Here is a 12,039-nt window from a genome sequence, read left to right as displayed (position 1 = left end):
TGATATCAAAATATGTGATCAATATGATTTAAAAAAAACATAATTTGATATCATTTTGATATTATTTTGATATCCAACTTTGCTCGGGTAGTCATACCTTTCAAGTAGTGGCTCAATCTTAAGATGTGGTAACCAAATTGCCGAGAACCAGTCATGTCAACATGAATCGACACGCATTTTGCTCGGAACTTTTCCGGGTTTTTCCGTTCCGACTGGCCAATTACAGGTTCAATTGGGTTTCTATTTATTTAAAAAAAATAAGATAGTCATATCTTTCGATTGGTGGCTGACTCATATTTATCGATGGTTCATTGCATTGCTGAGAACCAGCCATGTCAACAATGAATCGACACGCATTTTGCAGCCTTGGGGTTATGTTAGCTAATAAGTTTTTAACAAGAATAATAAAAAAAAATTGAATAGGGTGATTATTTTGTCATTAATGCTTTAAACACTCTTTGGATTTTAAACCCAAAATTAATTAAAATTTATTACCGTTAGTTTTTCCTACAACTTTGTCGCTCACGCCATTTCGATTGAAAGGGACGTTTCCGAGTTTTTATTTATTGAAAAATATCGAATTAGCCATTTTGAAGATTTTTGCGAGATTCAAAATGGCCGAATTGATGCTCAAATGTTAAATCATAACAAGCAATTATTTAAATTTTGAAGAAGAACCAATGTAGAATTGAGCAATTCCAGGCAAAATAGCGAGAAAAAACATGAATTCTCCGATTTGTGTGAAATTATGCGTAATTGTTTGTTATGGGCAATGATTCACATTTCTGCTAAATTTCGTTCATTTTGTGTCTGGTAAAATTTTCAAAATGGCGTCTATTAATATTTTTTGAATTGTAGCACGGAAACGGCATTCCTGATCGAAATGACGTCTGAAACAAAGTTGCAGAGGAAAATTATGTATTTCTGTTCCCAAAAAAATGTTCATAATTTATTTTAAGTAAAAATTTAACAAAAATGTAACCTCAAAATTTCCTTGCGTGGATTAAGAAAAAAAAAAACAAATTACAAAGCTATTAAGAAATGCAAACTTTTGGAATATTCAAAACTATGGACACTTTAAAACTGAAAAAAGTTGAACATGAATTTTTGGAAAATTTTGAAATTTCTGTTGGTGCGCATTAATGCTTATTTTTTTCAAAAGATTTTTTAAAATGCCAATTTCGAGATATTTAGGTTTTAACACAATTGGAAGCTGAACCAACTTAAAATCTCGATAGTAAAGGCATTAAAATATCAACATTTGTTTTAATGTGTACTTCAATCTACTGGAGCAACTTTCTTGTATATTTTTCCCATAAAAATATTATGTTTTTCTACAACTTTGTTTCAGCCGTCATTTTGATCAGAAGTGCCATTTTGAAAATTTTACATGGCCCAAAATGGCCGAACTTTTGATAAATGTGAATCATTGCCCACAACAAACAATTATGCAAAGTTTAATGTAAATCGGAGAAGTCATTTGGCGGCTCCATTACAGGACTGTTATTAAAGTGAAAAAATGTCACCTTTGCCACTTTCACTAATGCGTTATTTCTCTTCTATTCCCCAGTTGATTCAAAATGCCGAACCTATTACAAGACGGAACATATGAAAGAAAAATCCAATCAGGCTACCACGGCGAAGAATTCCAAAAACAAGTTGCAGTCGCCTTTTTTCTACGGATGCGGAGAGACAGTTTCAATGTAAGATTGGCATATGAAGTGTCACAAGCCGACAAGTACGATGACGTAGTGATCATTGACGATGAACGTGAGGTTTTACACTTCATCCAGGTGAAGCACGCCGTTACCAAAGGTGGCAAGGTAAATGTTATCGATTTGAATGCACTGTTTCCGACCGTGGAAAAAGATCAACACAACGGAGACTTCAGTATTTACAAGTACCTGGAATCCTATTTGAAAGTTGTTGAAAACTTTAAGAAAGACCAATACAAAAAGCAGTTCTATATATTTACTAATAAGGATTTAAACATCTCCGATGTTGATTGGGTGAGAACTGTTGTGGTAGAAGTAGATGAAATCCTACGATTTCCTGGATCCAAGGCCCGACACCTGAAACTGGATCCAACCGAAAAAGCTATTAAGGAGTTGAGCAATTTTATCAACAAAGATTTCGAAAACCTTAAAAAGGCAATCAAAGAGCTTTTCAACAATGGAACCGTCAGTAACATTTTAGAAACCTATAGTACTCCTCTGAAAGACGTTTTAACAATAAAAAAGAAGCAATGCAGTTTTTTAGATAGCTTCAACTCGGAAAGCGAACAATTCAATGTTGCCAAGTTGTTTAAAGTTCTGGAAAAAGATAAGTTTGATATGAAGAAGACAATAACAGTGAATAACTTTTTACTAAGAAACTCAAGGGTGAAACATTTGCCACGTTATTTTAGTGAGGAGGAAATTGTGGCATTCTTCAACGACTTTTCTCTATTGGTGAGTCAACCAAATGATTTGTATCCAATTATTGAACGCGAGCTGTGGACGTGGTGTAAATCGTGGATCTGTCCAGAAATTCTCAGAAAATTGAGTGAAATCGATGTGATATTTAGAGATCTGATATTAAAATTTGACCAACTCAATAAACCCAAAAACAATAAAATGAAAGCAATGTTGAAAAAAAGTGATGTACTAAACTGTCTTAGTGAAATTCAAAATGATAACGATAAACTTGAAGGTAAGGAAGCAAAACAATTGCAAAAATATTACATCAATCGCCGTATTATATACAAATATAGTAAACCGACCAATGACGAAAATGTCATTGAAGTTGAGAAAACAGGTATGGAAGAGGCGAAGATGAACCAGCGTCTGGCTGAAAATCTCCTTAATAAAGACAACCAACCAGGTATGGAAGGCAAAATTGAAGAACTTTCACGACAGATGAGTGACACTCAGTTTGTTGAAGAGCTTGGGGAAACATTTAAAGACCATCAGATCATCGTACTTCTGGCAGACCCCGGAATGGGGAAGACTAGCTTGCTTCAGTTTGTAGCCTTTGAAGTGCAGAAGCAAAATGTCGTTAATGTCCTGTTAGTGTATTTAAGCGAGTTGGTGATGGAACTCGAAAAAGTAAAACACATTTCAGAGTTGAAGGTGCTTAATGTGCTCAAAGTGATCCTTTCAGAGCGAAATTGCGATCTCATTGAAAATTCCCCACATGAAAGGGATGACAGAGGCTATTCAATTCTTATAGTGATGGATGGCTTCGACGAGATCCACTCCAAGTACACCGACAAGGTGATTGAGATGCTGGAACAACTCAAGTTGAAAAAGAGCATTCGAATCATCATCAGCGCCAGAAAACATATGCAAGTATTATTAGAGAGTAAATTTAATGTAAGATCTATGTTTCTGGAGCCGTTCATTGTGGAAGACCAAATCAACTATTTCAGAAAGATGTGGCACGAACCAGATCTAGATGAACATTGCTTTGAAAGCTACTCGACACATATTTTAAACACATTTAAATCAAATATCCCTTCAAATTTAGGCGAAATTTGTGGTGCGCCACTCATGGTAAAAATGCTGGCGGAGGTTTATTTAGAAAAATTTAGAAATTACCATTCATCGAAGAATACAAATCAGCTCGTGGTTCTGACTGAAGAAAAAATGAATATTGCACAGCTATACGAACAGTTTATAAGAAGATGTTTTCACAAGAAATTTATGGAAAAATTTAAGCCCAAATTTGCTCTGAGCGACGCAGAATTGGATTGGTTGATGGGTGATTTTATTTTGAAGCATCAGTTGTTAGCTATGGAACTGCTAAATATTGAAGTACGTATGGACTTATTAAAAAATCAATATTATAAAGTAATACACGATCAATTTAAAATACGATGCGAACAGGAATCAGATTCATCACAACTGGTTCATGTAGTCCAGCAGAAGGTTGATTTTTGCCATCGGTCTTACAGTGAATACTTTGTGGCAAAATATCTATGCGACAACATTTTTACGTTGTCAGGAAAAATTGTCAGACGCATTTGGTCTAGATATACTGTTGTTCGAAGATTGTCTATGACCAAGATGGAAGGAAACCAGGCATATCTCAATATCTTAAATAGTTTGTGTAAAAAAAACTGGAAGATTGCACTGTGGGCATGTGAGTGTGACTGTTTGAGTATCATTTCCTCTTTAGAAGGACATTTTAAATCATTCTCAACAAGCAACCTAACGGATATGATACTGGTTGCTAAGGAAAGTGGGTTTGTTGAAATATATAAATTATTATCAAAGGATAAAGCTGACGTGAATGCAGCGGATGAAAAACAATTTAAAATGCCGAACCTATTACAAGACGGAACATATGAAAGAAAAATCCAATCAGGCTACCACGGCGAAGTATATCAAAAACAAGTTGCAGTCACCTTTTTTCTACGGATGCGGAAGGACAGTTTCAAAGTCAGATTGGCATATGAAATGTCAAAAGCCGACAAGTATGATGACGTAGTGATCATTGACGATGGACGTGAGGTGTCACACTTCATCCAGGTGAAGCACGCCGTTACCAAAGATGGCAAGGTAAATGATATCGATTTAAATGCGCTATTTCCGACCGTGGAAAAAGATCAATACAACGGAGACTTCAGTATTTACAAGTACCTGGAATCCTATTTGAAAGTTGTTGAAAACTTTAAGAAAGACCAATACAAAAAGCAGTTCTATATATTTACTAATAAGGATTTAAACATCTCCGATGTTGATTGGGTGAGGACTGTTGAGGTAGAAGTAGATGAAATCTTACGATTTCCTGGATCCAAGGCCCGACACCTGAAACTGGATCCAACCGAAAAAGCTATTGAAGAGTTGAGCAATTTTATCAACAAAGATTTCGAAAACCTTAAAAAGGCAATCAAAGAGCTTTTCAACAATGGAACCGTCAGTAACATTTTAGAAACCTATAGTACTCCTCTGAAAGACGTTTTAACAATAAAAAAGAAGCAATGCAGTTTTTTAGATAGCTTCAACTCGGAAAGCGAACAATTCAATGTTGCCAAGTTGTTTAAAGTTCTGGAAAAAGATAAGCTTGATATGAAGAAGACAATAACAGTGAATAACTTTTTACTAAGAAACTCAAGGGTGAAACATTTGCCACGTTATTTTAGTGAGGAGGAAATTGTGGCATTCTTCAACGACTTTTCTCTATTGGTGAGTCAACCAAATGATTTGTATCCAATTATTGAAAGCGAGCTGTGGACGTGGTGTAAATCGTGGATCTGTCCAGAAATTCTCAGAAAATTGAGAGAAATCGATCTGATATTTAGAGATCTGATATTAAAATTTGACCAACTCAATAAACCTAAAAAGAATAAAATGAAGGCAATGTTGAAGAAAAGTGATGTACTAAACTGTCTTAGTGAAATTCAAAATGATAACGATAAACTTGAAGGTAAGGAAGCAAAACAATTGCAAAAATATTACATCAATCGCCGTATTATATACAAATATAGTAAACCGACCAATGACGAAAATGTCATTGAAGTTGAGAAAACAGGTATGGAAGAGGCCGAGATGAACCAGCGTCTGGCTGAAAATCTCCTTAATAAAGACAACCAACCAGGTATGGAAGACAACATTGAAGAACTTTCACGACAGATGAGTGACACTCAGTTTGTTGAAGAGCTTGGGGAAACATTTGAAGACCATCAGATCATCGTACTCCTGGCAGACCCCGGAATGGGGAAGACTAGCTTGCTTCAGTTTGTAGCATTTGAAGTGCAGAAGCAAAATGTCGTTAATGTCCTGTTAGTGTATTTAAGCGAGTTGGTGATGGAACTCGAAAAAGTAAAACTCATTTCAGAGTTGAAGGTGCTTAATGTGCTCAAAGTGATCCTTTCAGAGCGACATTGCGATCTCATTGAAAATGCCCCACATGAAAGGGATGACAGAGGCTATTCAATTCTTATAGTGATGGATGGCTTCGACGAGATCCACTCCAAGTACACCGACAAGGTGATTGAGATGCTGGAACAACTCAAGTTGAAAAAGAGCATTCGAATCATCATCAGCGCCAGAAAACATATGCAAGTATTATTAGAGAGTAAATTTAATGTAAGATCTATGTTTCTGGAGCCGTTCATTGTGGAAGACCAAATCAACTATTTCAGAAAGATGTGGCACGAACCAGATCTAGATGAACATTGCTTTGAAAGCTACTCGACACATATTTTAAACACATTTAAATCAAATATCCCTTCAAATTTAGGCGAAATTTGTGGTGCGCCACTCATGGTAAAAATGCTGGCCGAGGTTTATTTAGAAAAATTTAGAAATTACCATTCATTGAAGAAACAGAATACAAATCAGCTCATTGATCTGACTAAAGAAAAAATGAATATTGCACAGCTTTACGAACAGTTTATAAGAAGATGTTTTCACAAGAAATTTATGGAAAAATTTAAGCCCAAATTTGATCTGAGCGACGCTGAATTGGATTGGTTGATGGGTGATTTTATTTTGAAGCATCAGTTGTTAGCTATGGAGCTGCTAAACATTGAAGTACGAAGGGAATTGTTTAAAAATCAATATTATAGAGACATACACGATCAATTTAAAAACCGATGCGAACAGGAATCAGATTCATCACAACTGGTTCATGTAGTCCAGCAGAAGGTTGATTTTTGCCATCGGTCTTACAGTGAATACTTTGTGGCAAAATATCTATGCGACAACATTTTTACATTGTCAGGAGAAATTGTCGTACACATTTTGTCCACATATATTGTTGTTCGAAGATTTTCTATGACCAAGATGGAAGGAAACCAGGTATATCTCAAGAGTTTGAATAGTCTGTGTAAAATAAGCTGGGAGATTGCACTGTGGGCATGTGAGTGTGACTGTTTGAGTATCATTTCCTCTTTAGAAGGACATTTTAAATCATTCTCGACAAACAACCTAACGGATATGATACTGGTTGCTGCTAAACGTGGGTTTGTTGAAATCTGTGAATTCTTATTAAAGAATAAAGCTGACGTGAATGCAGCGGATGAAAAAAAAATAACTGCTCTTTATTATGCAGCTCAAAATGGACACGATCAGTTGATCCAACTGTTGATTGACAAAGGATCCACTGTTAACACTTATTCAACTACCGGTAGAACTCCACTTCATGCCGCAGCATGGAATGGTCATAAGAATATTGCAGTGCTCTTGATATCAAACAATGCTGACGTGAATGCAGTGGATGAAAATCAATGGACTCCTTTGAATTTAGCTGCTCATAATGGACACGACCAGTTGATCCAACTGTTGATTGATAAAGGATCCACTATTCACATTTGTTCAACGACCGGTGTAACTCCACTTCATAGCGCAGCACGGAATGGTCATAAGAACGTTGTAGAACTCTTGATATCAAACAATGCTGACGTGAATGCAGTGGATGAAAATCAATGGACTCCTTTGAATTTAGCTGCTCAAAATGGACACGATCAGTTAATCCAACTGTTGATTGATAAAGGATCCACTATTCACATTTGTTCAATTGACGGTGTAACTCCACTTCATAGCGCAGCACGGAATGGTCATAAGAACGTTGCAGAACTCTTGATATCAAACAGTGTTGACGTGAATGCAGTGGATAAAAATCAATGGACTGCTATTCATTATTCAGCTCAAAATGGACACGATCAGTTGATCCAACTGTTGATTGACAAAGGATCCACTGTTAACACCTGTTCAACGACCGGTTTAACTCCACTTCATAGCGCAGCACGGAATGGTCATAAGAACGTTGCAGAACTCTTGATATCAAACAATGCTGACGTGAATGCAGTGGATGAAAAACAATGGACTGCTATTCATTATTCAGCTCGAAATGGACACGATCAGTTGATCCAACTGTTGATTGACAAAGGATCCACTGTTAACACTTGTTCAACTACCGGTAGAACTCCACTTCATACCGCAGCACGGAATGGTCATAAGAACGTTGCAGAACTCTTGATATCAAACAATGCTGACGTAAATGCAGTCGATGAAAAACAATGGACTGCTATTCATTTTGCAGCTCAAAATGGACACGATCAGTTGATCCAACTGTTGATTGACCAAGGATCAACTGTTAACACTTGTTCAACTACCGGTGTAACTCCACTTCATACCGCAGCACGGAATGGTCATAAGAACGTTGCAGAACTCTTGATATCAAACAATTTAGACGTGAATGCAGTGGAAGAAGATCAATGGACTGCTATTCATTTTGCAGCTCAAAATGGACACGATCAGTTGATCCAACTGTTGATTGATAAAGGATCCACTGTTAACACTTGTTCAACTACCGGTGTAACTCCACTTCATACCGCAGTATTCAATGGTCATAAAAACGTTGCAGAAATCTTGATATCAAACAATGCTGACGTGAATGCAGCGGATGAAAAACAAATGAATGCTATTCATTATGCAGCTGACAATGGACACGATCACTTGATCCAACTGTTGATTGACAGAGGATCCACTGTTAACACTTGTTCAACTACCGGTGTAACTCCACTTCATACCGCAGCATTCAATGGTCATAAAAACGTTGCAGAAATCTTGATATCAAACAATGTTGACGTGAATGCAGTGAATGAAAAACAATGGACTGCTATTCATTCTGCAGCTAAAAATGGACACGATCAGTTGATCCAACTGTTGATTGACCAAGGATCCACTGTTAACACTTGTTCAAATACCGGTGTAACTCCACTTCATACCGCAGCATCAAATGGTCATAAGAACGTTGCAGAAATCTTGATATCAAACAATGCTGACGTGAATGCAGTGGATGGAAAACAATGGACTGCTATTCATTATGCAGCTGACAATGGACACGATCACTTGATCCAACTGTTGATTGACAGAGGATCCACTGTTAACACTTGTTCAACTATCGGTAGAACTCCACTTCATACCGCAGCATTCAATGGTCATAAGAACGTTACAGAAATCTTGATATCAAACAATGCTGACGTGAATGCAGTGGAAGAAGATCAATGGACTGCTATTCATTTTGCAGCTCAAAATGGACACGATCAGTTGATCCAACTGTTGATTGATAAAGGATCCACTGTTAACACTTGTTCAACTACCGGTGTAACTCCACTTCATACCGCAGTATTCAATGGTCATAAAAACGTTGCAGAAATCTTGATATCAAACAATGTTGACGTGAATGCAGTGAATGAAAAACAATGGACTGCTATTCATTTTGCAGCTAAAAATGGACACGATCAGTTGATCCAACTGTTGATTGACCAAGGATCCACTGTTAACACTTGTTCAAATACCGGTGTAACTCCACTTCATACCGCAGCATCAAATGGTCATAAGAACGTTGCAGAAATCTTGATATCAAACAATGCTGACGTGAATGCAGCGGATGAAAAACAAAGGAATGCTATTCATTATGCAGCTGACAATGGACACGATCACTTGATCCAACTGTTGATTGACAGAGGATCCACTGTTAACACTTGTTCAACTACCGGTGTAACTCCACTTCATACCGCAGCATTCAATGGTCATAAAAACGTTGCAGAAATCTTGATATCAAACAATGTTGACGTGAATGCAGCGGATGAAAAACAAAGGAATGCTATTCATTTTGCAGCTAAAAATGGACACGATCAGTTGATCCAACTGTTGATTGACCAAGGATCCACTGTTAACACTTGTTCAAATACCGGTGTAACTCCACTTCATACCGCAGCATCAAATGGTCATAAGAACGTTGCAGAAATCTTGATATCAAACAATGCTGACGTGAATGCAGTGGATGGAAAACAATGGACTGCTATTCATTATGCAGCTGACAATGGACACGATCACTTGATCCAACTGTTGATTGACAGAGGATCCACTGTTAACACTTGTTCAACTAGCGGTAGAACTCCACTTCATACCGCAGCATTCAATGGTCATAAGAACGTTACAGAAATCTTGATATCAAACAATGTTGACGTGAATGCAGTGAATGAAAAACAATGGACTGCTATTCATTTTGCAGCTAAAAATGGACACGATCAGTTGATCCAACTGTTGATTGACCAAGGATCCACTGTTAACACTTGTTCAACTACCGGCAGAACTGCACTTCATACCGCAGCATTCAATGGTCATAAGAGCGTTGCAGAACTCTTGATATCAAACAATGCTGACGTGAATGCAGTGGATAACGATCAATGGACTGCTATTCATTATGCAGCTCAAAATGGACACGATCAGTTGATCCAACTGTTGATTGACAAAGGATCCACTGTTAACACTTGTTCAACTACCGGTAGAACTCCACTTCATACCGCAGCATCAAATGGTCATAAGAGCGTTGCAGAACTCTTGATATCAAACAATGCTGACGTGAATGCAGTGGATAACGATCAATGGGCTGCTTTTCATTATGCAGCTCAAAATGGACACGATCAGTTGATCCAACTGTTGATTGACAAAGGATCCACTGTTAACACTTGTTCAACTACCGGCAGAACTGCACTTCATACCGCAGCATCAAATGGTCATAAGAACGTTGCAGAAATCTTGATATCAAACAATGCTGACGTGAATGCAGTGGATAAAAATCGATGGACTGCTATTCATTTTGCAGCTCAAAATGGACACGATCAGTTGATCCAACTGTTGATTGACAGAGGATCCACTGTTAACAGTTGTTCAATTACCGGTTTAACTCCACTTCATAGCGCAGCACGGAATGGTCATAAGAACGTTGCAGAACTCTTGATATCAAACAATGCTGACGTGAATGCAGTGGATAAAAATCGATGGACTGCTATTCATTATGCAGATCAAAATGGACACGACCAGTTGATCCAACTGTTGATTGACAGAGGATCCACTATTAACATTTGATCAACTACCGGTAGAACTCCACTTCATAACGCAGCATTCAATGGTCTAAAGAACGTTGCAGAACTCTTGATATCAAACAATGCTGACGTGAATGCAGTGGATGAAAAACAATGGACTGCTATTCATTATGCAGCTGAAAATGGACACGATCAGTTGATCCGACTGTTGATCCATAAAGTAGCCACTGTTAACATTTGTTCAATTACTGGTTTAAGTCCACTTCATATCGCAGCGCGGAATGGTCATAAGAACATTGCAGAACTCTTGATATCAAACAATGCTGATGTGAATGCAGTGGATGAAAAACAAAGGACTGCTCTTTCCTATGCAGCTCAAAATGGACACGATCACTTGATCCAACTGTTGATTGTCAATGATGACATGGTTAACATTTGATCAATTACCGGTAGAACTCCGCTTCATAGCGCAGAATGGCATGGTCATAAAAATGTTTCATATGTAGCTCTTGATAGGTAATAATGCTGACGATGTGAACGTGGTCGATGAAGACTTCAGTTGGTAGCTTGAAATGGACATGCTCGGGTTATCGAACTATTTATTAACAAGGGACCAAACACCAGCTCTCGGGATTTTGAAGGTAGAACCAGGGCTCTACATTTTCGAAGCTCTAAATTGGACCCTCTACGATTCCTTTTATTGACAATAATCGTATTGTCAATACCTTCTATATTGACGTCAATACATCGATATTGGCAACATTTCTATATTCACATCATCATTATGGTAAGCGCTCATTACACATATCAATAAATTGACATACTGACAATATTATTGAAACCATGATATTGAAGACGATGATTGATGACGAGTATTGACGAAAAGCTGATTTTAATTTCACTTTGTCAATACTCAGAATTTATTGACAAAAAACCGTCAATTTTGCCATCAATATCATCGATATACGAATATTGACAATATTAATGGCAATACGGTAGAAGTATGTTTGCCTCAATGTATTAAAGTCAATATTACTTGTATCAATTTCCCCACACAAGAAACATGGATCAGCGAAAGAAAGTGTGTTTAGAGTTCATGTTTGCATTCGGCTCCAAACAGAAACGACTGCTGGACCTGTTTGTATTGAAAAACCTAGCTACACACTGAATTCGGATTACCGAAGTTGATAAATTTAGCCGGGTTTTTGAACAGCTGA

The 12,039-nt window shown here is 37.4% G+C and overlaps 1 protein-coding gene across 3 annotated transcripts in view; it reads left to right on the top strand.

Moving 5' to 3' along the window:
* Positions 1–11,343, top strand: part of LOC135710787 (uncharacterized) — a 31,086-nt gene extending 19,743 nt beyond the window's left edge. For all 3 annotated transcript variants that reach the window (XM_065233464.1, XM_065233462.1, XM_065233463.1), the window contains one exon: positions 1,571–11,343. In XM_065233464.1, the coding sequence (XP_065089536.1) occupies positions 1,581–10,865 (9,285 nt within the window). In that variant the 5' untranslated portion in view covers positions 1,571–1,580 and the 3' untranslated portion in view covers positions 10,866–11,343. The remainder of the gene's footprint in view (positions 1–1,570) is intronic.
* Positions 11,344–12,039: the final 696 nt, after the last annotated feature.

The sequence above is a fragment of the Ochlerotatus camptorhynchus genome, unplaced genomic scaffold (assembly GCF_037179485.1).
Source record: "Ochlerotatus camptorhynchus isolate MF236.1 unplaced genomic scaffold, CSIRO-AGI_Acam_v1.1 ptg000402l, whole genome shotgun sequence".
Classification (NCBI taxonomy): domain Eukaryota; kingdom Metazoa; phylum Arthropoda; class Insecta; order Diptera; family Culicidae; genus Ochlerotatus; species Ochlerotatus camptorhynchus.
This window is presented reverse-complemented; position numbering and strand designations above follow the sequence as displayed.